This window comes from Typha angustifolia, chromosome 13 (genome assembly GCF_048772165.1).
Source record: "Typha angustifolia cultivar Huaian chromosome 13, ASM4877216v1, whole genome shotgun sequence".
NCBI classification, from domain to species: Eukaryota; Viridiplantae; Streptophyta; class Magnoliopsida; order Poales; family Typhaceae; genus Typha; species Typha angustifolia.
Window position 1 is genome coordinate 4175752 of NC_133251.1, and position 26237 is coordinate 4201988.

At 38.4% G+C, this 26237-nt stretch overlaps 4 protein-coding genes and 1 pseudogene across 4 annotated transcripts; 2 read left to right on the forward strand and 3 right to left on the reverse strand.

Annotated features, from left to right (window-relative positions):
- Positions 1 to 574: 574 nt before the first annotated feature.
- LOC140774242 (uncharacterized) lies at positions 575 to 2171 on the forward strand. Its single transcript, XM_073117155.1, has one exon. The coding sequence runs from the start codon at positions 926 to 928 to the stop codon at positions 1859 to 1861; it is 936 nt and encodes a 311-aa protein (XP_072973256.1). The 5' UTR covers positions 575 to 925; the 3' UTR covers positions 1862 to 2171.
- A 1767-nt stretch (positions 2172 to 3938) lies between these two features.
- LOC140775147 (uncharacterized) lies at positions 3939 to 8229 on the forward strand (annotated as a pseudogene).
- A 1440-nt stretch (positions 8230 to 9669) lies between these two features.
- Positions 9670 to 12467, reverse strand: LOC140775150 (uncharacterized). Its single transcript, XM_073118416.1, has 2 exons — positions 9987 to 12467; positions 9670 to 9905 (listed from the first exon to the last, which is right to left on the reverse strand). Exon 1 carries the CDS (start codon positions 12465 to 12467, stop codon positions 10497 to 10499), a length of 1971 nt encoding a protein of 656 aa, XP_072974517.1. The 3' UTR covers positions 9670 to 9905; positions 9987 to 10496.
- Positions 12468 to 13122: 655 nt separating this feature from the next.
- LOC140774984 (probable WRKY transcription factor 4) lies at positions 13123 to 18353 on the reverse strand. Its single transcript, XM_073118192.1, has 4 exons — positions 17768 to 18353; positions 14763 to 15433; positions 14524 to 14661; positions 13123 to 13837 (listed from the first exon to the last, which is right to left on the reverse strand). Exons 1-4 carry the CDS (start codon positions 18152 to 18154, stop codon positions 13540 to 13542), a joined length of 1494 nt encoding a protein of 497 aa, XP_072974293.1. The 5' UTR covers positions 18155 to 18353; the 3' UTR covers positions 13123 to 13539.
- Positions 18354 to 21428: 3075 nt separating this feature from the next.
- On the reverse strand, positions 21429 to 25630 carry LOC140774574 (eukaryotic translation initiation factor 5A-2-like). The gene is made up of 6 exons (XM_073117615.1): positions 25477 to 25630; positions 25226 to 25376; positions 23300 to 23422; positions 23165 to 23221; positions 23011 to 23085; positions 21429 to 21782 (listed from the first exon to the last, which is right to left on the reverse strand). Exons 2-6 carry the CDS (start codon positions 25346 to 25348, stop codon positions 21681 to 21683), a joined length of 480 nt encoding a protein of 159 aa, XP_072973716.1. The 5' UTR covers positions 25349 to 25376; positions 25477 to 25630; the 3' UTR covers positions 21429 to 21680.
- Between the last annotated feature and the right edge of the window lie 607 nt (positions 25631 to 26237).

The window sequence follows — 26237 nt, forward strand, 5'->3', positions numbered from 1 at the left end:
ATATCTATAGACATTTTTTTCAATAAAAAATAGAAGTCATTGAGATGTTACTAGATTTTATTGGTGTGCCATACCATCTTTCAAGTCCCTTAAAAAAAGCTAAATTTATATCTCTTTATGTAGCACCAAATCTTGATGTGATTAATGTTTTACTATTACTACATTTCTAGGCTTTACTTAGAATGCTAAATAAAATAACAGGACCACCATCTTCCTTTATCTCACACTAAAGCAGCATAAGATTGTAATGGTACATGTGAGGCAATGGTGGCAAGGGTTAAAAGGTTGGAAACTTTTAAGTTGGCTTCTGAATTCTTGTTAAAATAATTGAATCACTCTGGGCTTGTAATAAGAACTACAATAGGGTGGAATTGCTGCTTCTCTACAGCCATCAAAGCAATCACAATTCTGCACATCTGCATAGCTATCTACCTAATCCACTTGACCAAATAATTATCCCCTAAAACTTATCTTAAATCAATTCTACTCCACCAACTGCTGCTTTTTCTAATGGTCCTAATCCTATATTTAACATCAAAGTCACCTTCTCATAACACACCCACTTGATGCAATGTTGGCAAATCAAAGTTCAGATCAAGCATAATAGACCATGCCTGCATTAACAAAAGCAGCTCCAGCAAAAGCCACAGACGTTGGAGCTAATAATTCTTTGGTGGGGTCTTACTTTCTTGTTACATGCTTCAGATCAAAGGAAAGATCACTGTAAAAGATTGGTGGATTTAGAACAGCAACCCCTCAGCTTTTGTAGTTGTTGGATTCAGCAGTTAGCCTGCTACTACTACTACTACTACTACTAGGATATGAGAACTACTTCTCATTTCCTATTTGTCCAGTTTCAGATAAGCTACCAAGGAACAAAATCGTTTGTAGTCCTTCAAGCAGCAAAGCAATAATAATAGTAACAATGGTGAAGGCCATCAACATCTTAAGGAGATCACTCCATTCTTTCTTCAAGAATTACCACCCTGCGGCCTCGACGGCGGCGTTCCTCGCCTTACCCTTCTCCGCTGCGGCGTTGTTCTCGCAGTCGTTGGCCGTCTCTTCCTCCGCAGTCCACTCGAAGATCTCGTCGAGGCTCTGGTTGCTCTTCGACGCGGCGGGCTTCCCGGCGGCGTCCCAGTTCTTCTTGCTGCTCAATTCCAAGCTCTCACAGACCATCTTATCCTCCATTTCTACTCTCCCCTTCGCGTTCACATTCCTACTATTAGCAAAAGCTTCCGTTTTTCAAATCGTACGTGATTTCCCGCCGTGCAAACGGTCATCACCTTCGTTTGTTTCTGCTCTTCATCTCTACTCCTCCCTCGTCAAGACCCAGATCTTCAACTCCTTCGCTATCCTCTCCGCGAATGCTGCCGTCTTCTCCCTCCTCTTCTTGGCATTCAACACCATGGAGGTTGTCCACTTATTATCGAAAAATTCCATCTTGGTCCTCTCTGTCGCAGGCGTCATCGTCTATTCCGTAGTTCTTGCCAATGCCATGGTGGCCTGCAACCTGGCCATCGTCGTATCGGGCATCGAGCGATGCGGTGGGTATCTGGCCTTCGTCAAAGCTCTTATGCTCATCAGAGGCAGGACCGCCACCGCCATTACGCTGTCTTTGCCCGCGAATCTTGGCATAGCTGCAGTTGAATCCTTGTTTCAGTTCAGAGTTATGAGATCATACAAACTGCATGGAGGATTCGGCATGATGGTCTCTTGGGAAGGCTTGTTGATCGCTTACATGTACTCGCTGGTCATCGTGCTCGACACCATCATCACCTGCATGCTTTACAAGAGCTGCAAGGCCAGGGAAGGCAACTGGCAAGGAAATGATGAAGAGAAGGGTGCTCTCCAAGCTTGATATGATTCCACTGCAACTGTTTGTAGTTTTGATAAAGTGAGAAAGAGAGAGAGAGAGAGATGTGTACAGAATTAAAAGACAGGATTTTCAAGGTTTGCAACTTGAATAAGAGGAGGATGATCAAATTAAGTTATAGGTGATCATGCATCTCTTTCTTTTTCTGTTCCTTTTGGTAGATCTGATGGCGATCGATCACGACTCACTGGTAGATGTTAAGATTCTAGTTGCTGGATTTGTTTCTAAATATGTATATCATTCACATTGTTAATATTTTGGATCAATTATTTATTATCAGATTGAGCACTGAAAATTAATTGGAGAGAGGGAATAGTTGCCAAGATGAATTCATGACGCAAAGGACAACCTTTACGAATTCATACACTATTATTACTATTATCATAATTTATAGGGCTTTGATCCGGTGCCTAACTTAGAAATATATATATAGATGGAGTGAATATGCGAAGAAGATTGGTAGGAATAGGAAGGGAGAGGAGGGAATTAATTTAATCTGCCACCTTAATTTCTCCACATGGAGTCGGATAATTGGTGCTTCAACATTTGAATAATTTTAGCTCTCTTAATTCTCTCTTTCAATTTATCCATCCCTCTCTAATTCCTGGTGCTTTGAACTCCAAGAATAGCTATATATAGACACAATAAGAAGAGACCTCCTTTGACCTCTCTCTCTCTCTCTCTCTTTCTTGCTTCCGTTGGATATCATAACCTTCTTCTCATTTCTCTCCTTTCTCCAGCTCAATAATACTTCTGTTCATATATCTAGTTAATTTTTTCTATACTTATTTGGACAGAAGATAAATAATTAAGGTAACCGTGGCTTTCTTGCTCCTTTTGAGATTTCTCTAATTACTTCTCTCTTTCTATTCCAGTAGAAGAAGGTTTTTTGTTTTCCAATATCGCCACCTACATCTATTGCTTTATTGTAGGCTTATCAACTCAATATATTTGAAATAGAAAGTCCTACAGTTTTTAGTTCTCTTTTTCCACAAACAATGAATGCATAAAAGAATGGTATTTTAGCTAATAATTAGGAACATCCATGAAAAAAGTTATATCTACACTGAGGAGATCTAGTGATGGCTAGAACGATAATGTAGGTGGTAAACACGAACCTCAATCTGGTAATATGCAAAAGAACCTTAGGAAAAGAAACATTGTCTTTAGCTTTCTTCTCATGAAGGTTGGCCGCTTCATTTATATACTATCATGAACAATTTACACTCTTTTGTATGTTTGACAGTAGTTCCTGTTACAAGATGGTTTACACTTTGTTTTTCTTGGATTGATACTAACATAACAATTGGTTTTGAGTTAATCCAGCTTGTTCTTTTATACAGAATCCTACTTCTGATGTATGAGGGAGTGGGCTGTTTCCTTGCAGCCTCTTCCTGTTACTTGACTAAACCTGCTCTTATTGGTTGCTGGCTGATATCGTATTTTCTCTGCAATCTCGGTAAATAATCTGTAATTCAACGGAGTTTATATTCGTATCTGTTTGGTATGCTGGTTTCGTTGATGTACTATTGATAAATTATCATTTACCTTCCTCATAGTTAGGATGATTTTCTGACAAAAATTTCAACTTGACATATCAGATTACATCATTTACTTGCATCACTTTGACCAATTGTTTTCACATAATTACATGATATCCAAATTCTAACGATCATGTGATTAATCCTGTTATCAAATGCTACATAATTGAGAACTATTGTAATGTTCAGACAAGGAGAATGACCATTCAATGATAAGTTTCTGAAAATTTCTGATATGCTTTTCCAAGAATCTGTGCATTGACAATGTCGAAACTATAATAATGAATCGATTTCCTATGTTAAAGAGCATAACTGGATTACTAGTATTCTGTCTTAGTATTACCTGATCAGTGGCTCAGATCTTTTTTGAGTAGGTTAGATGGAAGGCATGAAGTTTGAATAATCCATCTGGAGTTCCTCTTAGAGATCTGGATAATTTTCTGAAGGATACTTAACCTGTCAGTTGGGCTCTCTAGAATCAAATAGTCATCATGGGTGCCTGTGTGTCGAAATGAAGCAGTATGCAGAGACCACCAAAAGACTTTTTCAAAACAAGAAAACAGCGTGGAAAGAAACAATCTTCAATTCCTGATGGACCTAAACCGCAGATCGGAGATGCTGGAAATCGCTTCCCTGACTTTTCTCTTAGTGTGTTTGTTCATGTTGAGACTGCCGCAACATCTCACAGGAAGGCAGAGCTTTCCAATTTGACATTACATCTAACACAGATGCAGTGGCATCATAGTCAGATGGATGCTCATGGTAGTCTTTTTCTCTCTGAGAGAATTGTACATCCACTCATTCTTTTTGCATATGAAGTACTCAGAATTGATCTATATCTAGATTTTTTGTAATGGAAATAAAGGTACAACATAGATTAGAGGTTCAACATTTCTTTACTAGTTAGTTTGCATCTGGAAGTCCTTTAATTTCATTAATTCATTTGCAAAGGAGTTTAACTCGAAAAATCCATTGTCATGCTTCAGTCACCATCTAGAGAAATATATTCAGTTAAATTAATAGAATAATCAATTATAATGCACCCTGACTACTAACAAAGTACAAGTTCACAGTCGTATCTTGAACCAAATAAAGGCATTATGTTTCACTACTTCCACTGTTTAGTGTTTGATATTACTTTATATTCAGAAAAAATTGTGCTGATTCTTGACTTCACCTTTTCCAAGGATTATGCCAAGAAGATGCATGGTTCGACTCCGTCAGCGTTCTTGAGTCTGATTCTGATGATGAACTCAGCAGTGTCGTTGGAGGTGCAAAGCATACTGACATTACTCTTTTATTTGGATTCATCTTGTGGTCTTTCTGAATTCTGTTCTTGATTCTCATAACATCACAAGCGTACTGCTTTCCATCTGAACAGATACAATTGAAAGGCAAATGATTCAGTACCAAAATGCTTCACGTGTCGTGGATGCAATGTGCAAGCTTGAGGAATTCCGCGATGGTGCTCCAATACATACCACTGGCCGTTGAGCAATACCTGAAAAGAGATGGAAATAGAACTAATGGAGTTAAAAATGAAAATCTGTTAAGCAACAACAAACTTAAAGATGCTGATAAGCTTGCACTTGTAACACCGCAAGTTTACCATCTTTCTAAGGGAACAGTCAGTGAGGCCAGATCAAGATTCCAAAGCATGGATGTTACTACCAAAAGTTTAAAAAAATTAGCAGCCTCTTGTGGTGGCTTCAAAGGTCTGAAAGTAAGACATGAGACAGAAGAAAATTCTCACTTGCGTAAGTTAGTCTCATCTCTTAGTTTTAATGACAAAATCTACCAGAATTCAGGTGTCAGCTCTCTGTGCCAGAAAAGAAAATCAGCCGTTATCAGTCTTTCATATAAGAGGAAGTTTTACGATGGAGAAGAAACAACAGAATTTTGTAAGGGAAATTTCTACTTCTTTTCTTCATTGGTTTTACTTTATCTTCGGGTATAACTTGGCTCAAGGAACTTCCAAAGATTTCAGTTTATTTCATCTTAACTCAAAATTTGCTCAACTTCTGGTTTGGAATTCCCTTCCTAGAATAGCTTACAATTAATCAGCATTCAGCAATATAATGAAAATTTCTGTATGATATTTTAGTAAAATCTTTATGGTTAATGTGTCCAGTATCCATCACCGACATGTAGTGTCTCCGTTTCCTGCAGGGAGATTTGATGCTTCATGTAATTCACAAATTTTTATGTACTTTTGTATTACCTATTATTGTCGCTTCTAATTAACCTTTCATTTATCTAATGTTCTGAATCATTGTATCTTTTGCTAATGAATGGATTCATATGCAATTCGCTATATATGTCAGAATATATATATAAAAGCTTAAGATGGTTCCGAGTTGCATTTCAAATCATTCATATTATCTCTTAAAAGGAATATTTAACTCTTTTACAGACAGTATGGCGCAAAGATAATAGAAGAATCATCAGTTGAGATATTCATTTGAAAAAGATAAACTTATGGTTGTTCGTGTTGCATAGGTGCTTCCAAGTTCTTGTATCATCCAAGAGCAGGTTCAGTGATTCATTGTTCTCCAGGGGAAAAACCAACACCAGGATGCTAATCTTCTCTCAATCCTTCAAATTTTAAGCTTAGAGGAGGAAGTTATTTCAGGCATGCATAGTCAAACTTCACATAACTCGCATGTCTTTTTAGATGATTTCAGCTTACGGTTATCTTCATCTATGTGTAATTTGATCTATATCTCCCTGAAATGTATAGTTTAATGCAGAGACAAGAAGAAATCTCCTGCTGCATATTACACGCCATATTATCCAATTGGAGTAGACTTCTTCATTACACACCGCAAGATTCATCACATTGCTCAGTACATTGAACTTCCACATGTCAAGCCTCAGCAGAAACTTCCTTCTCTTCTAATAGTTCACATTCAAGTATGTCATGCTTAAAGGATCAGTCTTTTAGTTTAAAATATCGGTCAGGCTTGTGTTATATATCTAATGACATTTTACTTTCATGGCAGGTACCTACATATCCTGCAGCTATGTTTCTTGGAGATAGTGATGGTGAGGGTATGAGCCTTGTTTTATACTTCAAAATTTCTGAATGCTTTGACAAAGATGTTTCTGCTCAATTTCAGGATTCCATAAGGGTAGATCTCTTTTTAATCATCTTTATACTATTTTATGCTCTCAACAAAAGAAGCTTCTAGTGATTCTGTTTATCTTTTCTTTAGATCTAATGGTTGATAGTCTCCTGCAGAAATTCGTCAACGATGAAACTGAAAAGGTCAAAGGATTTGCAATGGAATCCACTATGTCTTATAGAGAAAGGTTGAAGATTATGGCTGGAGTAGTAAATCCAGAGGATCTTCATTTAAGTTATTCAGAGAGAAAGCTCATTCAAACGTACAAGGACAAACCAGTGCTTTCGCGGCCGCAACACGACTTTTATAGGGTAAGAAAGCTATTCCCTCTTCTTAACAAAGTTCACATCTAATTTCTTGGCGGCACATAAAGTTACATAAAGATGTTTTAGTGCTAAAAAGACAAAAAAAAATTAAAATCGCTATTTAATGTATTTCATATCGCGCAGGGTTCAAATTACTTTGAGATTGATCTCGACATACATCAGTTCAGCTACATCTCGAGAAAGGCACTCGAGTCATTCAGAGAACGTCTGAAGCATGGAATCCTCGACTTGGGTTTAACTATACATGCAATTTTTATTCTCCATCTCATGAAATTCTGCCATCCTATTGTTTGCTCAACTTGGAGATATGATGTTCTTAAAGAGCATGCTAGTAAAAATCTATCATCTTTGAGACTTTGACGGATCAAGAGTTCACTTTGCACTTTAAGCTAAAATAGTTAGCCATGCAGAACTTTCTCTTCTCTTATAACTGTCGATCCTTCATTACTAAATTGTTCTTCATAATTTGTGGTCATGCATAGACATTTTCCTAATCGCATTGTATAATTCATACAGCCATTAAAAAAATATATAAGGCACTTTGCAACAAACTCAAGCTAAGATATCCATGCCTCCTGCTGATTTATAGAGGAACATATGAATCCCACTATGGAAACTCGAAAATATAGCTACTTAATCTTGTGGTTGAACTCCATTAAGAAAGGACCAATACTCATGGAATATATAGAGTCTACAACTCTTCAAGGATACGTATCACTACAAACACCTATTCAAATTATGCACCGAAGTCATGTTCTATGGAGTTGAGTTCCCTTCCATGATTCTTGTATAAATGAAGAGCATCTGTTAAAACTTGGAACCTTATTAGATACTAGGAGGCCGCATGAACTTAGACTATCAGAACCACGAGGTTTCTTGACTTCACTAGACACTATCACTACCCCTGTTCTTTGCCTATCAAAAACTCACTGTACTTGCAGTTTTCATGAAGAAAGACTACCATGACCTGTATCAATCTCACTATGATCTATGAACTATAATTGGGTCTTCTGTCGACAATCCATTTACAGATTGAGAACATATAAGTATATAACTATCACTGTCGGTTTAATCTTAGCTTTTGCTGTGACTTGTCTAGATTTTCTTATATGTATGTCAAGTATTATGATCCAACTAACTCTATGGGAAACTTGACACAGGCCCAGAAGCAGGAGGAGCTCCCTGAACAAGTCCTATGCTGTGCGAGACTGAACAAGATTGATTTCATTAATCACGGGCAGATCCCAACTATCCTCACTTTTAATGATGCTTGACGACGCACTGTATGTGAATCATTCCAAGGTCTTCATAGCTATTTCATATACTGGAGGATATAAAAGAAAGATGAAAAGGAGTACTAAAACTGTTTCAGACCTCGTATTGGAACTGTCTGTGACTTTCTAAAGCATATATTTGAGATTAACGTAAACAATGTCCATATATTTCGATCCTCAGAAAGCAACTCCTCAATGATCAGTGAAGCTGAAGTGTGTTCTACTATGTGAAGCTTGATCACTACTTATTATATATGTGCATTCTGCTCTGTGTTCGCAATACTTTGGAACCAGAAAAAGGATTTCATAGTTTAAATTGCCTAGCATGAAAATGTTTCCCAGTATATGTGAATTTTACCTCCTTGGGGTCTTTCGGAAATATCTCCACTAGCAACCTAGCTTCACATCCCTGACGGGTGCATTTGTAATAAAAACTGCACAGAATTCAGAAAGATATAGTAACAGCTTTACGTATGAAAGAAGGAGCAAACATAAATGTCAGATTCAGAATAGAACTTAAAATGAAACCAACAAACAGATTAAGCTGGATTTGTTTAGAGCCATCAAGAAATAGGAACTCGCGTAGTTTGAAATGATTCGCGGACATTAAACGAAAGACTACCTAGAGCTGCTAATGGGAAATCTTTCATGACAACAGTAGCATTTATCCAATACAGTTTAGCTGTAATTTCCTACGGTTGATAGAGTATAAAGTGGTACTCCTACACTAGTTACATGAAGCACTAATTCAGCCTCGAACTGTTGGAATACATAGATATAGAACCTGAATAAGAGAATGTAAGCCTTTATTAATTTCACTGTTTCTTAGTTCTCATTGCTCTGGTAAACCCTCTTAGGAAGATTTCTTCTTGAAGTGTTAAACATTTAAAGTGAATAACTTTTCCTAATCTAGAACCATTTTTCCCTTCTTCTTCCTTATCATGGTGTCATAGAGGTAACTATATTTCATTGCAACAGAAAGTTGACCCTTAGAACTTATAATGATAATACCAGTAATGCTAGAATACAAACTTTATGTTTACTATTCAGAAAAACTAAAGGATTTAAGCATTGAATATGCCTCAAGATCCATAAAACCTAGAAGAAAAAGCTAAATTCCTATATAACAATAAATCAAGCTAAATTTCATAAGGGTGTCTGTATTCAGAGTCAATTCAGATGCAAGACAAGATCAAAGATCTGACAAAAGAAATCGTTGCGCATAATTACTACGACGAAGCAAATGTAGTACCATCGAACTCCTAGCAGCGTTTCATGTTTGCGGCGGCGCCAGCTATAACCATCTTCCGGAATATCAGGCTCATCACTGAGCTTAGGCACTGGGGGTGTTTCCACTGTAGAGGTTTGTATATTCCTGTGCAATAACCATAAAATTTTTCAGAAGCTGAAAGATAAAATTAGAGTCATTTTTTTTTAAAATTATAAGCATAAGTACCTTCCTCTTCCCTTAGGCTTTCGAGCATCAGCTGCATGAATCTTCTGGTCACCCTTCCTCACCTCCTTACTACCACTTGAACTCTGGCTAGATTCTCTAGCTCTCTTGTTAGGTACTGGTCGAGTCCGAGTGGTAGATTCGCTACTTCTCTTAGGCATTGGTGGAGTACGAAAGGTAGGTTTTCTATCTCTGTTAGGTAACTGTGGAGTACGAAAGTAACCGCCAGATGTGGTAGAAATGCCCATCTGTGTATTATTACGTACATTTGGATATCTTGGCAAAGAACCACCACCTGCGAAATGGCCACCTGATGCAAGCTAATGAAAAATGAAAACAGAATGAGAGATTTTTATTTTATTTTATTTCAAGCAAAAACTCAGTTTCTTACCTCTTCGATCAGGTAAACATCATCCAAGAAGAACATATTATAAGCACTACTATTCCATAATCATTAAGCCAATCCTAGCCAAACCTCATTGTTTATATCACCAAGAACATACACAAAGAGAGAGATAGAGAGAGAGAGAGAGAGAGAAGAAGAAGAAGATACAATTCAAGGTCGGATCTTCATAACTCCGTTCAAGAAAACAAGAATGTCGTCATACCACTGCTCCATAATCTTCATAACTCCATGCAAGAACAAATGATCAAGAACAAGCCTTTCTAGCAGAGTTTGATCCATCACAACACAAAACACCTAACCAACCAATTGACCAACCAACGAATAAAAGCACGAACATGCAACCTTAGCATTGGGGAAAGAGAAGTAGAAGCACAACTCGAGATCGAGTACGTCGCAATCAAAGAATGGATGTTTAGGAGACCACATACCGGCGTAGGCAAACTGTATGGGGGTGGAAGATTGGGTGACCACACGGGGGAACGAGGTGGTGGTCGGTTACACGTACGGCCGATTTGAGAGGGGAGATTTGCGGTGTAGATAGGAGGGTTGCCGATGGTCTGCATCATCGCCCGCCCGCGGCCAACGCACGGTTGCCGCCACGGGATCGATGGCCACGTAGGTGGAGGAGGCCGTAGCGGCGTCGGTGGCAACGTAGGCAGAGGAGGAGATGGCGGCAGCGGCGTTGGTGGCCACGAAGGCAGAGGAGGCGATGGCCGCAGCGGCGTCGGTGGCCACGAAGGCAGAGGAGGCGATGGCCGCAGCGGCGTCGGTGGCCACGAAGGCAGAGGAGGCGATGGCCGCAGCGGCGTCGGTGGCCACGAAGGCAGAGGAGGCGATGGCCGCAGCGGCGTCGGTGGCCACGTAGGCAGAGGAGGGGATGGTGGCAGCATCGTCGGGGGCAACGCAGGTAGAGTAGACGATGGCGGAAACGTAGGCAGAGGAGGCGATGGCGGCCTCGGCAGCCACACAGGAGGAGGAGGCGATGGTGGCGTCGATGGCCACGGAGGCAGAGGATCCGGGGACAGCGGCAGAGGCCATGTTTCCAGAGGAGGCGATGGCGGAAAAGTAGGCAGCGTAGATGGCGGAGTCAACGAAGGCAGAGGAAGCGATGGCGGCGTCGGCAGCCACACAGGAGGAGGAGGCGATGGCGGCGTCGATGGCCACGGAGGCAGAGGATCCGGGGACAGCGGCAGAGGCCATGTTTCCAGAGGAGGCGATGGCGGAAACGTAGGCAGAGTAGACGGCGGAGGCAATGAAGGCAGAGGAGGCGATGGCGGCGTCGATGGCCACGGAGGCAGAGGATCCGGGGACAGCGGCAGAGGCCATGTTTCCAGAGGAGGCGATGGCGGAAACGTAGGCAGAGTAGACGGAGGAGGCAATGAAGGCAGAGGAGGCGATGGCGGCGTCGGCTGCCACACAGGAGGAGGAGGCGATGGCGGCGTCGATGGCCACGGAGGCAGAGGATCCGGGGACAGCGGCAGAGGCCATGTTTCCAGAGGAGGCGATGGCGGAAACGTTGGCAGAGTAGACGGTGGAGGCAACGAAGGCAGAGGAGGCGATGGCGGCGTCGATGGCCACGGAGGCAGAGAATCCGGGGACAGCGGCAGTGGCCACGTAGACAGAGGAGGCAATGGCGGAAACGTAGGCAGAGTAGACGGTGGAGGCAACGAAGGCAGAGGAGGCGATGGCGGCGTCGGCTGCCACACAGGAGGAGGAGGCGATGGCAGCGGCAGAGGCCATGTTTCCAGAGGAGGCGATGGCGGAAACGTTGGCAGAGTAGACGGTGGAGGCAACGAAGGCAGAGGAGGCGATGGCGGCGTCGATGGCCACGGAGGCAGAGGATCCGGGGACAGCGGCAGAGACCATGTTTCCAGAGGAGGCGATGGCGGAAACGTTGGCAGAGTAGACGGTGGAGGCAACGAAGGCAGAGGAGGCGATGGCAGCGTCGATGGCCACGGAGGCAGAGAATCCGGGGACAGCGGCAGTGGCCACGTAGACAGAGGAGGCGATGGCGGAAACGTAGGCAGAGTAGACGGTGGAGGCAACGAAGGCAGAGGAGGCGATGGCGGCGTCGGCTGCCACACAGGAGGAGGAGGCGATGGCGGCGTCGATGGCCACGGAGGCAGAGGATCCGGGGACAGCGGCAGAGACCATGTTTCCAGAGGAGGCGATGGCGGAAACGTAGGCAGAGTAGACGGCGGAGGCAACGAAGGCAGAGGAGGCGATGGCGGCGTCGGCAGCGACACAGGAGGAGGAGGCGATGGCGGCGGCGCTGGCCACGGAGGCAGAGAATCCGGGGACAGCGGCAGTGGCCACGTAGACAGAGGAGGCGATGGCGGAAGCTGCGCCGGAGACAACGTAGGCAGAGGAGAAGATGGCGGCGTCCATAGCCACATAGACAGAGGAGGCGATGGCGGCAGCTGCGCCGGAGACAACGTAGGCAGAGGAGAAGATGGCGGCGTCCATAGCCACGCAAACAGAGGATCCGGGGACAGCGGCACTGGCCACGTAGACAGAGGAGACAATGACGGCAGCCGCGCCGGCGAAAACGTAGTCAGAGGAGGCGGGGACAGCGGCGGCGGGGGTGCTCCTTCTTCTCCCGCCATTCTTCAAATCTGTTTCTTGTTTCTATTCTTCGTCGGGAGTTAAGAGGTGTTAGCGTGGGAATTTGGAAAGAGAGGGATAACTAATCGCCTTTAAATTAAGAATTAAAAGAAGGCCTTTTACATTTATACCCTTCTAAATACTCTTTATATTGTCCTTGAAATTGATTGTTCTTTTAATCCAAAATGGGCTTTCTTATAATTTTTTTTACTGTTTTGGTCTACCAATTATATTTATAATTAAATGGGACCAATTTCTGGTAAGTCAACAGTAAAATGCTTCAACTATAGTTTATAAAAGATAAATCGCTGAACAGGCCTATTTTGAAGAAGAAAAAAAAAACTATTTAAATTTGATATTTGCATGTAGAATAATATAACCCTTCTATTTTATTTTTTATAATTTTTAATGGATGCACGCAGGTTACTTTTTCTAACAATAAAAATATGAATCATTTAAGATTTAAAAGGTAAAAATACCATTCATTGATAAGTATGTGTAGTAAGAAAAATTCGTATTGAAATCTATACACCACATGCTTGAATCATCATAAATCAATCTGTGTTTTACTGTTCATTTTATACATGCTATCCTCAATTTGAATCATATTTGCTTTCACTATCCACCGTCAGAGTCAATCATATATATAAGAAATATATATATACACACACTTTGAAATAAGTAAGAGATCTTTCGTTTCCTTGCCAATTTTTGCTCATCGGTAGACTTACAACACATACAACAACGACCGATACCGCTGGCGAGGAGGCACCGGAAGAAATGCACAGGTGAGCGAGCCACCGTCGGTCATACGCCGAAACATCGACAATCATCATGCTCTCAACAAATCAGAATAAACATCAGCAATGAACATGCATGTTGGAGCCATTTTTTTTCTTCTTTTATCACAGCAGAAAGTACTCTTGAAGAATTATTATATGATGTCGTGTTCTTCTTTCAACTGTAAGACAGTGGCTGGCATGTGATCAGTCCTGTTGAAGTTTGTTCGTGTAAAGAAAGCTTGATTACTAGATATGTCGTTCTGCTGTTTGTTTTCTAACTTGTTGGAAGTGGCGGCATGAAACGCGATGTTATGGCTGCTTCTCCTAGCGGCTGGTATATCATGATTGTGTTTTCCTTCGTATGTCGTTATTACGGCCTTCGGGTCGACCGAGGCTCTCTCGATGTGCTTCCTGACATTGCATCCCAAGTAGGTGCATTTGTAATAACTCCTGCATAACATAATACAGTAGTATGTGTGAGCTATAAATCATGAAATGAGATGTTGTAAAGATAAAATATTTCTCAAAGTATGCTATTGTTCAAACTAATATAATAGTAAAATCGTTGTCTTAGACAACAATTTTTAGTGAATTATTAATTTTTCAATACATTGAAAAACTATTAGGAAAATTATTGTCTTAAACAATGAATATTTTTTCACTATTATTTTTATATAAAAAGCTTTCGGATAAAACAATTTATAAACTAATATATAAAGGTTTTGAAATTAAAATTTAGAGAAGCTATGGTTTTTATTTATCTTATAGATCTTTTCTATTTTTTCATAATGACATTTTTTTAACTAAAATGAATAATCTAGCGCAAAGTTACGATAATTTAAACTTTCTTTATATTTTAGCCTATTGAAAAACTAATTAATTTACTAAGAATCACTATATGAGAAAGCGATTTCACTATTGTACTAGTTTAAAAAATAGTTTAAATAATATTGTAGTTTAGAAAATATTTTTTACTGTGGGAGCACTTTGGTTAAAAACTCGCTATATTTCAGTCCATGTTTAGATTCAGGGGGGAGATGCACAAGAGTTTGGATGGACATGCAGAAGCAAAAATACATATATACTCGTAGCAATAGAAAAGTATCCATATCAATACAAAGAAGTAGACTCACTACCTTGGATTAGGATTTCCTTTCACCACTTTCTGGCCGTACTTGCGCCACCTGTAACCATCATCCAAAAGATCAACCTCGCTAGTCGTTTGCACAATGATCTTGGACTCTGATTGTGCTTGTGAAGAAGTTGGTATATTCCTGCCCAATGAACACAAGCACTAGTTTTGAGAAACTGGCAATTCCATGAAAGTAAGGCATTATTTTATTATACTTTTTAGCATGTAGAAAATTAACAATACCTTTTTTTATTCCCTGGATCATCATCCGCTTCATCTATCCTCCTTTCTCCATCACCCATTTCCTCACTATCACTTGAACCAGATTCTCGATCTCTCTTAGCCACTGAAGGTGCACAAGTGGTATCATTTGAAGTGGCAGGAATGTCTTGGTTCCTATTGAACTCATTTGACTCACTTGGCAAAGCACCCACATCCTTGGAACGCTTATTTGGCGGTTGCTGATGATTGTGTTGTCCTTTGTAAATTATCTCAGTTATTTGGCCATCTACAGAATGCTCAACCTTTTTCTTAACTGGGCAGTTGGAGTGAGTACACTTGTAGTAGCTCCTAGGAAATTCACTGCCCTTCACCATCTTCTGACCATATTTCCGCCAATTATAGCCATCATTGGCCGGCTTATCAACAACAACGGTTGAAGATTGGGATCTTTCATCGGCTTGTGAGCCTTGATCAGCAGATTGAAAGATGGTGTTATATGTGTTTGATGTCACAATTGGCATATCCTGTATTGATGTCATATGAGAGCTTGCATGCTGAACTGAGGAGGCTGTTGGTGCCACAGAGAAAGAAGATGGATAATCTACTTGAGTGGGAGGCATTTTGAATGGAGACTGGGCAGCCTGGGATGTAACTTGAGACAAGGCCTGTTGATGGGACATTCCAAAGCTCCCCTGTAAAAAGAAAAAAAAAATTACTTGTCTGTCTGGCCAATGGAATTTTCTACAGTTCACATGGCTAATAATATCTAGAGATTGCTAAAACATTTTGTTAGGAGATATAAAACCTTAATTTCAACCATGCCAGATATACCAGATATTAAATAATAAAATACAAAATTTTGGACACCCACACCTTGAAAGAGAAGCAAAATATAAACATATTATTTACTAACCAAAAAGTAAGGTTTTGAAACTCGATATCTAGATCATGATCAATCGTTAGAAAAAAAAACGATATGTATTAGTCGTATTGATCGTATAGACTATTTTTTATCATGTAAAAATTTAAATATTATTTTAAAATATAAGAAAATTTTTATAACTTAAAAAAAATAAGAAAATAAAAATTACTCCTAAAAAGCTAATTCAAAACCATGATAAAGTTTTCTGAATTTAATAAATTTCTAAGCTCGTAAGTTACTATTGCAAAAGTAATATGAATAGTAATAAAAAGGGAATTAAAGAATGGATGAGAATGAAAGAAGAGAAATGAGACCAAAAAAACAAAAAAAAAGGAGTAGCCAAGAAGCTAATCGGATCGGTTGTTAGATAAGTTCAATGAAGTGTGATGGGTGGAAAGAGAGTATACGAGAGATAAATGATGAAAACTTAAAACTTAGAAAGACTGTAATTATCAACATCAATTACCCTAGGTCATATTCATTTTAAATTTGACATGAATCTTTAAAAAATAGTCTTGATTGAAAATGACTTATCAATAAAACCAATCACTAGACAAGTTTCAAATCAGGATTGGAAATGGTTACGGCTGATTTCAACCCGAATAGACCGATTAGACACGGAATCAACGATTTTGGGAACCACGATAAAAGAAACATTTTTATCATTGCGCTGTCCCCATGACCATTTTAAGAATCACGTTTGAAAATCATAACCAGTCCTATAAATGATGAAATTTCTTTCAACTAATCCAAGATGTTTACTAGAGGAAACTCCTCTATGTGTGTGTATATATATATATATACAGGCACCTATTCCCATATATGTATGGAATACCTTCGGATATGAAATACCCATACCCATATATGTATGAAATCACAACCAGTTAGAATGAATGACTTTGGTGGAGGAACCTTAAAAACTTCCTGTAATGAAATACCTTTATCAGAAAAAAAAAAGAACCTTTAAAGCTTAAGAAGTACATATCAATCTCTTGGAGTTAAACTCAGAACTCAGTTCTATGAATGTGAATAAGCTTGGATTTATAACACTTGTCCCATGAAATAGAGGTTGATGCAACCCTGGTAATTTTGAAGTTCACACAAGTTCAAATCAAGCCTGTCTACAATTTGATCTGCAGTTGATCTGAATTCAGGTCAAACGTAGTAGAAAGAAACGGAACCCAAGCAATAAAAAGATGAAGAGGTGGGAAGTATGGTAACAAACATAAGCTGAACTGGCTGCAGCAATACAGATAGAGGGAAAACTGAGAAGAAAAATAGGAAAGAAAGAAACCTATATCTATACCAGAAGTTATTCATCACTTTTTCTAGTCTTTATTCAAACAAATACTTAGCAGGGACCCAGAAAAAGAATACAAAGAGAGTTCAAATCAGAGGAGAAAGAGAGATATCTTGGACACCACAAGGGAGCAACAGTGAGATAAACTGGGACATTTTAATCTAAACGAAGTGCCAAGTTTGTTTGATCAAATAGAAGAACAAACAAGCCTTTGCGTTCCAACTATTAAGGGTCGGTAATTGTAATCCAAAAAATGGCATTATCTTACTACACTAAAGACTTACCTGTTTAAGTTCCAATACAGAGACTAATATCAGAAAACACCTAGAACTTTGCAAGAATAAATTCGAATGGTATTTAAAGATTTCCGACAATAAGGAATCGGAAGATCGAAAATAGAATGCTTATTTGACCCAATGAAACTCTTACATTCAAACAGATATTATTACTCCGCAAGACTTTCAAGAAATGCTCTCAAAGCTAACATCTCACACCATTTAACAATGAGCAGAAAAAAGGAATATTTGTCATCTGATCCAAGGTGAGATTTATTTTTTCTCATTGTAAGAAATCTAAGTCAGTATTCACTAGATTCAAACCGATGTTCTAAGAAGCAAAGGAAGCATGTTCACACATCCCTCAAGTGCTAAATTTTGAAAACTATCCATTTAACAAAGCTCCATTCTTTATATCGTTAAACAGCCCAAGAACACATCCAAATACTGCATAGATTTCAAACGTTTATAACCAATTCTACCACGCAAGAAGAACAACGCGAGATCGAAATTTTGAGCAATCACGTACCATCGCAGGCGGCAAGAAGGCCGGGGAATCCAGCAAGCACGTCGGGCTAAGACCCGGCGGTATCATAAACATCGACTGCTGCGCCACCGAGAGGCTCGGTGGGCGATTCTGCCCCAATCGAACCAACCCACCACCTCCTCTCGAATCCCTAGCCGCCGCCGGAGAATTCATGGCTCCCACAAGTAACTGAGTAAACGACCGGCAGTCAGATTCGGAGTCGTCGGGGAACAAGCTCGAGGCCAGAGTCAACGGTCCGGGGCTCGCCTCAGAAACGCCTCCGCCGCCGCCGTCAGCGTGGAAGAGGGACGCGAAGGAGGCACGAGGAGGTAGGGTTATGGTAGGTCTCGGCGGCGGCGCCGTACTCTTTTCTCTTCCATTTGCCGCCATCTCCACCTCCTCCTAAATTTAGCGGCTATGGGACTAAAAGTTGCAGCTCTTCTTTTGTCTCTCGTCTTCTTCTCCTCCTCCTCCTTTTTTTTTTTCTTCCGTATTGGATTTGCGTTTCTTTCTGGGTGAGGAGAGGCAGGAATTTGGATTTTGGAAGTCAGCGGTGTGGAAATTTTTGGAGAGAGAGAGAGATGGGGTTGGATAGAACAGGAGATTAAAGACCTTTTACGAATTTGAAAGAATTAAAAAAAAAAAAAACTAAAGATGAGTTGACTTTTGAACTCTGGGTTTTTGTCTGAATAGATTAATTATAATGACCGGCATGGGCCTTATATCAAGCTTTACTTTTATACGACAAAATATACTTCTCTTTATCGCTTAGGAACCAGCAGAGTATTTAAAAAGTAAATCATCTGAGTGGACCGCCGAGATAACAAACAACTCTCTCTTAATACAGAGATATTTACGTTATATAGCGTATAAATAAGATATTTAAGTAGTAAATCTAAGTTATTGTACTGTAGAGTTATTATTCTTGAGCTAAATATTGTTAAGTCATCACCTTGAGTAGTGGTGCCGCCAAGTAGAGGTGTTAAAATAAATTGAGTGGCTATGGCATAGTTCGACTGAAGCTTAGAGTCTGAGCTTTGATTTTAGACTCAATTTAAATTTCAAGTTCTTAGTTTTTTTTAAGGCTCGATGGTTAGGCTCAATCTAGCTTGGCTTGAATAATAGGCTCGGTTAGCCTAACTTGAAAGTAGCCTAATTTCAGGCTTAGGTTAGGCTCAGGCTTGGTATAGCTCGATCCGACTTGATTTGAGTTTGGCTCGAAAATAGGTTTGAGCTTAGGTTGACTATGCTCGACTTAAGTTGAGTTAACCTTAGCTTGAGCGAGCTTATTTACACATCTTACCACTAAGTCGTATAGTGGTACCAACCGAATTATTATTGTGCTCTTATATGTAATAAAACTTTAGCACCGCCGAGTAGCTCTTTCAAGTCAATACACTCTCGAGTCACCTACATTAAAATATTTTTTTTACAATTTATTGATTTAATTAAGAGAGTATAATAGGAGTTTCGAAATAAATCAGAGTCATCATGGCTTCTTTCAAAAATAAAATAAGAGAAAATACATATTACCCTCTGATAGTTAGGCTAAATAGTAATTTTTTAAAAAAAAAATTAGATCACTTAACTCAGCTTGTATTTCAAATCTATACGCCCTCATTACTTTTCTATTCAAAACTAATTATTAAGGCAATTTATATTAAATCTATTGACCATTTTGCTTTCTGTATATATATATTGAAATATTTGCAATGCCTAGAATATAAAAATGAGAAACATAAATGAGATGAAAATAAACATAAGACAAAAGGCATTTTGATTTTATCATATATAAATTAATGAGAATTAACAAAAAAAATAAGTTTATGTACTCTAAATTCTGGCTTAACCACAGTCCACAAATCCAGACTTTTATTCTTTTTCTCATAACTGATGTAGTAAATTATTTAAAGTATTTAATTTACAGGAACAAATGATGATTAAGGTTAGCTTGTTCCAAATCAATAATTCCATTAATTAAGGCGAATTAAAAAAAAAGTAAAATAAAATATTATAATTTGCTACTAAAACTATATTAAAAAATATTTTTCCATATTTTTTTTCTTAAGAGTAACTTAATCACAGACTAATAATTCATACTACTAGAGTGCCAATCTATTTATGTCGGTGATAATATTGATTAGAAAATCTTCAAAGGACTTTAAGTTTTGCTCTCATATTTAAAATGACTTAAATTTTTATTTAACCTCAAACTCAGACTAGCAAGACATAGTTCATATTTTCAACGAGACTTAAATATAGATAGAGACCGGCTCAAATGGTCCTCAAAGACCTCAACTAGGTTAGATTTTAGATATATTAATGATCGACAGTTGGATGACAAGCCTAGAGTAACCAATCAAGTTCAAAGAAAATGTTGTCTATAATTGCACAATATTTATGATTAGTTATGGTTAGCCCAATAAGAACTATTTATTATACAAATTACACTAGTTATAAACATATATATAGTATAAGTTACTCGAGTTATAAGCAAACTTTTTCAAATAATAAATAAGTTAGTTGGATTATAAACGAGATATCATGTAGAACTGGTTGGTGCATAAATAGGTCGATGGGATTGAGATAATAAATACAAATACGATCCGTTTAATAATTGAGTTAGATGGATTAACTCATTAAATACAAACCTAATTAATATAAATATAAACATATTTAAAAGTTGGATTACGGTTTCGAAGATCAACATTTGCTACTCCTTAGTAAAACACCTTTATAAATGGATGGATAAGTATTTAAATAAACTCTTGTTTGGATTATAGCATAAACTTATGCTTATTCCACAACTAAATGGAGGCTTACCGACTTTCCGAATTGAATAACAAATATGATTAGTTTTTGAAACTTCCTGGTTCCATCTTTTTCTACTTCCACTTTTGCAACTTTGCAAGTGAAGAGAATCTAACTTCTTCTTTTATTATTATTATTATTATCATCATAATTTACTTGTAGAATTCAGAAAATTTTATGTTAGCCAGTGCACCAACTTGTACTATATGAAGAAGTTGGAATGCATCTTGGTATTAATAACTTAGCAGGCAGCAAACCTACAAACTAGTCAAACCCATCAAGATAATAATCGAACAAAAGTATAATTTCCTTCCATTTGAGGTAGGTACATGAAGTTGTTTGGGAAGTCCGCGCGTTATTAATATCGGATTGCAAGGTTGTTTGGAGGGGTGGTCCATATTGTACACTTTTAAGGCTAAAAAATCTCTATTTATCCACGTTTGTTAAGAGGTAACCAAAACAATGATAATATTTGGGTACATAGTTATAATTAAAAGAGTACAGATTTAAATTCTAGTTAGGACATCATTCTCAATGTGTATATATATATATATATATATAGGCTGTTATAGTCTGGTTACAGATGTATAATTCTAAGCATGTCACTGGAAACATATTAATCCGTTAATCATACGTTATTCAATAACTCCGATAATAAAAAGTCGTGAAAATTGAGTGGGTATAAACCGATACACCGAATCCAAATGCAGGAACTGCAGTTATTGGGTGCCAAAACATTCAGCAGTTTCAAGTTTTTAGTTCTTCAAAAGAACCAGTTTGGAACTTTTGTTAACCCCAACAAAGCAAATAACTATAACAAATATTTAGTCTCTCTTTCTTTCTCAGACAAATATCGAGAAAAGCAAATCTTTAAAGAGCACACCAAATTTAAGAAAAGAATATGTAGAATACCAGTTCTTAGAAGTGGTTGAGTAACTAGCTCGGCTATCGCTAACATCGACAGCCGCAGCGAAAGCCATTCAAGCAGCAGGATGAAATGCCTTATTGTTATTATTCGTACATCTTTTAGAAGTCTCAGTGGCTGCACTATGCTCATGGAGAATATATAGTTAGAGAAGAGCAGAATGCAGTACATGCAGAAGAGCTACTTTGGGCCAATGTCCTTCAAAGCGCAGATCTGCTCCTCGCCCATGGCGGACATGACAGTCACAACCAGATCCTTCCCATCTGCAAATCCATCTTTAATCTGTCCATCCAGAAAAATATGGTTATTGATCTGGACTGACAAAATAAAGAAACTACTTTCTAACAAGCAACATTGCAAATACAAGCTGCTACACAGCACTAAGGACCAAATAAAAACTAGCACGAACAAAATCCAGATAAAGAAAATTGTTCAACGTTTGACAACCACCAAACAAATAATAGAAGGATTGCCTATACTAGATTCTTCCTGCATCATACAAGCAGATCAAGAGGAATTATATAAGGAGGAGTACTACCAAATGAATAGAAAATTCACGCTTAAAAAAGTCATTAAGTCTCCTAAATAAGTAGTTCAGCCAACAATTAGTGCATGAGCACATCACAGAACATTCATCATTCGGGTAAATGTCAAAGTTCAGATATTATCTCAAATTTTGGAGATAATTCTAAATTGCAACTTAATTGGAGTAACATGAATCACCAATTCAAATTCTGAGCTACCCGTACCATACAAAATAAGCACTGAACCACCTAGAAAAATAGCAAGGAGCTTTCTAGGGCATGGATTTAGAGAAGAACAAAGTGTTTGCTAAAATCTCAAGCTGATAAAGAACAATAGCTTGATCTTTTATATCTAACAACAAGAAAACTTCTCAGTTTAATCATGTATATTATTCATGCTAATGCCACAGTAATGTTTGTTAACATCTATATATCCTGCTTATGACTATATCAACCACAAATCCTAAGCAATTGGAGCAAATCACACAAAGTGAGCCAGATAGCTATGATTGTCAACCAGCTTAATATAGTTTACAGTTCAGTGATTATCCATTAAAAGAACTGACCCAAATCAGTTGGGACACAAGGCTCTCTTTTTGTTGTCACTAATAAATGGTAATGAACACCCTATCTTTTTGCAGACAATTACAATTAATAATTTCAAACATCATAAAAGTCCGTTAAAATTACCCTCTAACTAATGTCACGATGCAGAGTGGCTTTCAAGCAACACGAACACAGCAGTCAAAATTTAAGAATTTTTTTTAATCTCCAGAGGTCCAAAGAAGAGCATATCAGAGAATGTCAAAGCATCCTCCATGTAAGTTCAGTTAAATAATTAAAGCAACTTATGATGGAAACTGTCAAAAAACATTTAATGATAGAAGTGGTAAACTGAACAGATTTCTCAAAAAGTCAAAATCATTCACTTGCTGGCGCAGAAGAAATAATTGGAATTTCAAATGAGATAGGAAACTGCAACTAACCTGAGTGAGCAGAGAGTCATCAGTTGGGAGCCTCAGATCATCCTTGGTGTTGCCATTTTCAGTCAGCAGACTCACCTGCCAGGTGTCATAAGATATTAATATACACAGGAATGATTAAAAGCAAGAGGTGATGGAGAATGAAACTAGCTCATACAAATCCATCCTCAGAAATATCAATAAGCTGATAATCGGTACGAGTAACATGAGGAACCTGCAAAGAAAAGACTAGTCACATTAGATATACAGAAGTCAATACTAACTGAGACAACAAATAACAAAATTCACTTACATCACAGTTGTGAGATGATGGCACAATATCTTCAAGTTTTTTTGCATTGAAGATGTCTATGGCAACAAAGTGACATTTGGCATGACCATGCTTCCCAGTTTTCGAGGTTGAAACCTCCACAACCTATTACAGCGATTCAAACCAACTCAACTGACAAGTAATTTAATGTTATCAGAGAAGAAGACTAAAGAATAGGCACAGATACTCAGCCCCAAATGATCATAAGATGAAACAAGAGGATATCCTCAGACACCGTATTGAAAAATATATATATGTATAAATCTGTCCACTAAAATCAGGAAAAGAAAAGAAAATTTACGTGTTGCTGTTGCTGCATATGCACAATATCGAAGTTAACATCTAAAGAACAAGTCCACTAACAGAACAGATATTATACTCAGTTAATTTCTGCTAACATAGTAATCTGGTGTACTGCTTAAAATTTTAAAGGGCACAGCACAGTAGTTGCTGTTCTCTTCTCTCTTGCATAGATGCATAGGCATAGATGGGGTAGGCAACTCAAGCAAGACAGAACTAATGGGTCGCCCACATTCCGTAGTTGAGTTCTTTCACATTTCTCGTACCGATGGTACGTTAGAATAAGAATTATAGGTCCTTTTACACAAATCCTTAAAGATGAGAATTAATTTGAGTGCCAACTGTAACGACCTATCAAAATGCATTCCATTGAATTTCTATAGAGTGGTCAGATGTCAGCACTCCACTTTATACTACGTAAATCATAAATTCACAATCAATTGAATTGAATACACAAACACTTGAATAAAAGCACACAGAATACTAGATCATAGATAGTCATGTAAAGACATTCTTTTCGTGTGTGATCTTAGTTCAGCAAATTTGTCAAGTTCAAAATAGTAAATAGTTATGAGAGAACTCAGCATTGCTGAATGTAGTCAACAAAAATTATAGATAGAGTTAAAAATACACATATAAAAGAACAAGGGATAGGTATGACAGTTTAAAACTAAAGAACCTAACTTAACTTGGTACGGAAAGATCGAATACCACCAAACTAGCATTAAGGGTCTTGACGAAAATCTACCTCTATCAGGTCATTAATCATTCAGTATAATTTTTTACAAAAACAACTTAAGATAATTAGATCACTACTCCTGCACAAGATATTACAGAAAAATTAGATAAAAAACACCACCAGGAAGCAAATCCCAAGATAAAACTGTTCTTAATTTCGAATTTTATTAAAATTTGAAATTATTAATTAAAGGAATTTAAAGCTTAAACTTTACAAGAATTTTAAAAGTTTTGAAATAACTTTGAGGGCTACTTTAAATGGTTAATAGGCTGAATTTATTTAATTAGGGGTTAAAGTGTTGAAGAAATTCAAAAAAAAAAAAATTCAAACACCTACAAATACCCCTTTTGTTTATGAAAAAGGATCATCACAATATTCCAAATCAAATATAAAGCTGACTACTTTTTTCTCAATTTTTCTCTTATATAGTATTTCGCGTCGAAGTACAGTGCTAAAGCACTCAGCAACAAAATTTTGAATTGTACTTTGGAGGAAAAATAGCCAGGCAACCGGGCGCCACTTTCCTTTAGTTAAGCTATGCTTCTTTGTGCCTCACAAGCGAGTTTCTTAACTTTTTCTTATTATTATTCATATTAAATGAGAAACTAGATTTACACTGTGCAAAAAAAATTTATGTTAATTCTCAGAAATAAAAACTAACAAAAACAAAAGCATTGACTGTAAATGCAACAAAAAGAAAGAAGAATTTGACTCATGTTCAGGATAAGCGCCGAATCCACGAAAAATAAAATCCAAACATCACATCAACCAGAAAGCAGCATAGATCCACGACAGCTGATCGAATCCAATAAAAAACGAAGAGTGAACACAAAGGACTGAAGCCAGATCGGAGGGAATGATCAGCAGACCTTGCACGGCCTCCCCTTGATCACTATATATCCGTTTTTCCGGATCGTCCCCGCCTGCTGCGGATACGTCTTGGACGCCCCGGCGTCCGCCTTCGACTCGAAGTGGTGCTCCTCGTCCGACATGACTTACGATTCCAAGTACTCCAGCTACCTAAGACTCAAAGAGATCGAAAACACGAGGATGGGATTCTATATAGATCGATATAAACCCTAGCAGAGGAATGGGTAACGAGGAAGGGGATTAGGGTTACCTTCCAGAGAGAGATGGGAAGGAGGAGGAGGAGGAGGTGGAAGGTGAGGGGTAAAGCGGGAAGCGGAGGTTAATAATCGAAACGGTGGAGGAGGCGCAGGGGACTCCGCCCGGACATAAGGTGTCTATTAACTCTCCTTAAACGTCGGGTTCACGTCCAGGACTCATCCGACCGTCCGATTGAGGGACACGTGGGCAGCCGATGGGGATGGGAATCGCCTTCGCGTTCGAAGCACGCATGGCGGAGGCGGCCGAGCACTGGTGTCCGTTGCTGGGGAATCTATGGGGTTCGTGCAGTTTCGCTGTCTGTTGAAGAACACGAAACACGGAAATGAAGGCTTCGTTGGCTTCACATGTCATTTAATAATGACGTGCTGCAGTTTGATTGGTTACGATTCTGTGAAAGAACCTCTTGAACTTTCAACGATCATATGTTTTCCATTACATGACCAATCTATAAGTAGATAAGCTCTCTAGCTTATTTAAAATAATATCGATTATATCTTAGCCGATAAAGACATGATAAAAAGAATTATCTATGCAATTTATATATTTTTATTTAAATTTAAATCAGTAGTTTTGGACCATACTAGATCTCACACTAATTTATCATTCTAAATAAAGTCCAACTCCCAAAGTACAAAACACTAAAAAGTTCATAGTCTTATCTTAAATATAAAATATTAATTTTAATGGGATTTTACATAGAGGAGTACATATAAATTCAAGAAGAACAGTGGAAATAGAATATTTAATTATATT

Excerpts from the sequence above, each read along its gene's own strand:
- LOC140774574 (XM_073117615.1), bottom strand. The coding sequence starts at position 25,348 with ATGTCGGACGAGGAGCACCACTTCGAGTCGAAGGCGGACGCCGGGGCG. Across the intron at positions 23,423-25,225 it reads TCAAGGGGAGGCCGTGCAAG|GTTGTGGAGGTTTCAACCTC; the intron begins GTCTGCTGATCA and ends TCGCTGTAATAG. Across the intron at positions 23,086-23,164 it reads ATATTTCTGAGGATGGATTT|GTGAGTCTGCTGACTGAAAA; the intron begins GTATGAGCTAGT and ends GACACCTGGCAG.
- LOC140774242 (XM_073117155.1), top strand. The coding sequence starts at position 926 with ATGGTGAAGGCCATCAACATCTTAAGGAGATCACTCCATTCTTTCTTC.
- LOC140774984 (XM_073118192.1), bottom strand. The coding sequence starts at position 18,154 with ATGGCGGCAAATGGAAGAGAAAAGAGTACGGCGCCGCCGCCGAGACCT. Across the intron at positions 14,662-14,762 it reads GATCCAGGGAATAAAAAAAG|GAATATACCAACTTCTTCAC; the intron begins GTATTGTTAATT and ends TTCATTGGGCAG. Across the intron at positions 13,838-14,523 it reads AAAGGAAATCCTAATCCAAG|GAGTTATTACAAATGCACCT; the intron begins GTAGTGAGTCTA and ends TATGTTATGCAG.
- LOC140775150 (XM_073118416.1), bottom strand. The coding sequence starts at position 12,467 with ATGGACGCCGCCATCTTCTCCTCTGCCTACGTTGTCTCCGGCGCAGCT.